Source organism: Rhagoletis zephyria, unplaced genomic scaffold (genome assembly GCF_001687245.7).
Source record: "Rhagoletis zephyria isolate East Lansing unplaced genomic scaffold, Rhagoletis_zephyria_1.1 Rzeph_scaffold_00778, whole genome shotgun sequence".
Taxonomy (NCBI): domain Eukaryota; kingdom Metazoa; phylum Arthropoda; class Insecta; order Diptera; family Tephritidae; genus Rhagoletis; species Rhagoletis zephyria.
In genome coordinates, this window is record NW_016157862.1 from 161,277 (window position 1) to 166,062 (window position 4,786).

Consider the following 4,786-nt stretch of genomic DNA (forward strand, 5'->3'; position numbering starts at 1 on the left):
TTTGATATTTCATACAACTTTTGTATAAGTTAACTAAAACCGACGTTTCCAGCAGCAGCATTTTCACACTACTACTTTCTGAAACTCCTTTTGTTTGGTGATACATATTTCCCTAAACGCCTGTATGCAGCTCTCAAGAAAAGCAAAAACTCCATATAAAATGACGTACAAGAAATGGCTAAGAAATTTTCTTGAGTCAAATTTCCTTAAGGCAGTACGCAGTTCTTAAGAAATTTACTACGCTTTTTACTACGGTTTTCTAATTTTTTTTTGTGAAAAAAGAGCACTAGGTAACCCAGGTTTGCAACAGAAATATATGCCCGTTCCATTATTTCTTGAGGAAAGAGTGAGGCAACAGGCTGTGAGGTATCAAAAATGTCAAAATTCCTTGGACACACACGCGAAATAATGGCAATTTTTTCTTGACGGTTTTCTTGAGAGCTGCATACAGGGCTGTACATAATATGACAGGTGGAAACTCTGCTATAGTTCAGCTAAGGAAAAAAGCTTTTCAAAACCATTTCCATTGATACCCATGTAATAATTGATTTATTTCTTAAACAATTTGAATATAATGTTTTAAAAGGTGGCACTATTTTCAAAAAAGTGAAACCCTTTTCGCACTATTCTATAGTCTCTATGCTATATTCCATATTCTATATTTTATATTTTATATTTTATATTTTATATTTTATATTTTATATTTTATACTTTATATTTTATATTTTATATTCTGTATTCTTAATTCTATATTTTATACTTACAACCGTTTAACAGTAGCTCACACATACACACATAGGTATGCTATGTTAGGCATACATGTGTGCTGGTAAATCAATAAATGTATTGATAACTTTAAGCTTAAAAATGCATAAGACCCGCAAAATATTGTTTCGACAACTGTATAGCGACGCTTATAAATTCAACGATAAACAAATCGATAACTTTGAACTTAAAAACACAAAATATATATTATAAGCGAAATCTAAAATCGATAAATATAAAGATATGCATGAGTCGATAACTTTATAGAGATCGTTATGGAGCTATACAAAATATCGATGATCATGTCGATAAATCCAGAGCAAAGTCGATAAATGTACTGTTAACTTTAAGCTTAAAAGCAAATAAAACACACAAAATATCGTTCTACTACTGTACAGCGATCGTTATAGGGTTAAGTAAAAAACTATAGATATCGATAAATTTAATGATAGCCAAACCGATATATATATATCGATAACTTTTAACTTAAAATACATAAAATACCCTTTTAATGAGCTTTTCAAACTTAAGTGTTGCACACATTTTACACAAAACAATAAGTCATTCGCACTTCTTTAAAATCTTCTGCCAAATCACTTCAATCACAAATACCACAAACGCTATCAAATACCCGGCGATCAGTAAAATTGCTGGCATTTCAAAATCGGACAAGTTAAGTGCCACTGCCTCGTGCCACTCCGTCTTGAAGAGTGTTAAGAATCCCGCTTTGACTGCATCTTCGATGGTTACCTGCATGAAGTAGTGATGAAATCCCAATTCGAATAACTGCTGTACATGACGATTGAAAATCTTCTCAAATGGCCAATAATCAGGCAACGGCATACCGCTGAGATGCGTAGTAAGCGGCTTCTCCAGCAGCTTTAAACGTGGACGCAACAAAAATTTTTGTTGATAAAACAAAAGCTGCCATATATCGAACACATTTATATAAGCATAGCTGGGATCCAGCTGATCGCGGTGTAGCTTCACTACGCCATTTGGGAGATATTTAATATGCGACATCAGTTCTGGATACTCTAGATATTTGTCTACTATACTTTGGTAGGCATAGACAGAGAGTATGCTGATATTGTTGGCTATGAGTTGCTCTACTGTATTTATTGGACACTCATAGAGATCCGTGCTGAGCAGACTGGAGAGAAAAGCCAAGTAATATTCAGCTACGATGAACCCAACAATGGTGAGTAGTATGAAAATGAATTTGCCGCGATGCGACTCAAATAGATTTGGATGAACAGTAGAGAGAATAAAACTGCTAATTACATCTAGAAGATATTGCCCAACATTCCAATAACCACGTTCTCGCCAATTAATCAAAGCCAATAGCAGCGTAACGTAAGCGATAGCAGCGACAAGCACACACCAGGTAGAAGCTTGAAATGGCGACAAGAAGTAACGAAATTTTGCTAACGGCTGCGGAAAACGCACTGCAAAATAGGCGGCCACTAAGTAAAGCGGTTTGCTATGCGGCTTACCATAAGTACTGTAGTAGCCATTATCGGCGCAAATGTCATATACACCAGCGAGCACCTCCGGTATACACTGCATGAAATCATAGTTTGGATTTGGATGAACGGTAAAGTGTAGCGTTGCGTTATAGCGCTCAGCAAAGAGCTTAATTATAAGCGGTAACAAACCGGAAATACGCTGCATGCCATGTGCGTCCCTGTAGACTAGAGCGCGTGGCGGTTGAGTGCCCAAAATTACGCGTATGCTATAGCCATGGAAATTCGACCAGCTATCGCGCTTGGCTAAGTAGGCGCTTAGTGATGTATGCCGCAAGCGGACAGTCGGAAATGGTGCGTATGTAAGTAGTTCATTAGCTTGGGCATCGGTGAGTAGCACGTTGTAGAAGCCATTGCGCCAGCACCAAACGAAAAGTGAGTACGCTGTTGGCGCTGATATCGACGACGAAACATTGTTGCCAATTTTCATTGCCAAAAATAGTACATCACGGCTATGCCAACGCTGCATGGCAAATTTGAAGTTATTTAATTGCTCTTCAAGCGGCGCTGAGTTGAGTTGTACCACGCTTAGTATAGTTGAGTAAAAGTGTTCATGTAACGGTGCGCTAGGTTGATGGGTGAGCGAAATTTGTGCGATGCGATGTTGCCAAATTTCACTTAGCTCAATACTCGCATTGCCATCGAAGTTGTAGTAGAGGCAAGTGTTGGCACCGATACCTACTATGAGTGTCTCGATTAGTGCTTTCAATTCGGCGGCGCACATTTTTAGTACTAAAGTGAATAATATTAAATAACTAAGTAAAAGCAGGTTTATACGCATTTTGCGGCGTATTCAAAAGCCACTTACAAGTAAGTGACGATTCTTGAACATATTTTGGTATTTAAATAAGTTTGTTGCTTGAAGTCCCTTGGGAGTAATTTGTGTACAATGGAATTTCTAATGGCTGATTGCGCTATGCGACTATTCTAAGTAAACATAATTTTCCATAATTTACGAAAATAATTTTATACTATTTTTTGGCTGATTAATAATGCATTAAAAACAATTACAACTAAAGTGAAAGTCTTGCTAAGAATAAATGCTAGCACATATAAAATAGTACACTACATTTCTACACCTTCCACTTATTGCATTAATCAACTCTGATTCGGATTTTTTTCATTACACTTTTCCTCCTAATTTGTTTGCACTGTACAAATATATTTAGAGCTTTAATAATTTATCTCTTTTATCATNAAAATAGTACACTACATTTCTACACCTTCCACTTATTGCATTAATCAACTTTTCCTCCTAATTTGTTTGCACTGTACAAATATATTTAGAGCTTTAATAATTTATCTCTTTTATCAGTACATATGTACATGTTCCTACATCCAAGCGCTGGGTTTCCTTATACCCTCAATTCTACGCTCATTGTCTTCGCACGACGACTAATTCTCTCCTCTACCCACGTTGAAACAAAAGACTGTCAACATACCTCCAGCATTTATGAATAATTTTACACCTCACTGTAAGAAGTAAAAAAAAAAAACGATATGCATTCATATTTATATGCGAGCGCTGATAATGCCAGCATTTTAATCCTATTTCAACACTTGGCAGCACACAAAAGCGCCATGCACAATTACTTCGACTCACGCCCGCACCCACGCACGCATGCAGAAACTATGTAATACTTTGCAGACAGACAGACGGAGCGACAGAAAAATACATAAATCCACTAGCAGACAATAAGAACGCGCTAGGAGTAATAATGTTGCACTGATCGGCGGTGGGCAACGATGTCTAAAACGTGGAAATGAAATGCGCCAGGATAAACACTCAGCGGGTGTTAAGAGCAGATTTTCATTTCAATTCGCGTTGCTTTGACTTTGGGAAAGCGCAGCACTCGACATTTTTGATATAGATACATATATATTCTGCATTGAAGGACCAAATGGAATTGAAAACTCGACTGCAAAGTTTTGAAGAAAAGATTCTTAAAGAAGATATGCAAAATCTTTCAGATTACGATTTTTCAATGTAAGGCACGAGTGTCATGTGTCTAGTAATCAACTCTCTTTTGCACTGAATTACGAAATTTTACGCCTGAATATGTAGCATACAATTAGGTTGACTAAGAAACTTCCTTGGTTTGCAGAGGTTAGGCTAGATAGATGGATAGATAGTTGAATAAATCACCGCGACCATTAGACCTATTGTGCCCTCAGCTCATCACAGTACCTCAAATAGCCCTGGAGACTGCAGAATTTTCAGAAATAATACCGGGAGTAGAAAGTGTATGTGGTCATATCTGGGCCAAAAATGCCCTTTGCTCCTCTCCCTCCTACCATAAGGATTTGTAATGGAGTCTTCTTGGTAGCGTCACACAAGCGACATAGTTAACTAGACTAGATTCCTAGGTTATACAAGTGCCCTCTTAACCTGCAGTGGCCTGCCAAAATACCTAAGTACTGATTACTTAGTTTCTGCTTAGGAAGGCCTATGAGTATGCTGTTTCTTTTGAGATTGTACCACACACAGACTGTTG

General features: G+C 37.4%; 1 protein-coding gene across 1 annotated transcript; it reads right to left on the bottom strand.

Moving 5' to 3' along the window:
* Positions 1-1,326: 1,326 nt before the first annotated feature.
* Positions 1,327-3,015, bottom strand: LOC108361508 (uncharacterized). The gene has a single exon (XM_017614136.1). The coding sequence runs from the start codon at positions 3,013-3,015 to the stop codon at positions 1,327-1,329; it is 1,689 nt and encodes a 562-aa protein (XP_017469625.1).
* Positions 3,016-4,786: the final 1,771 nt, after the last annotated feature.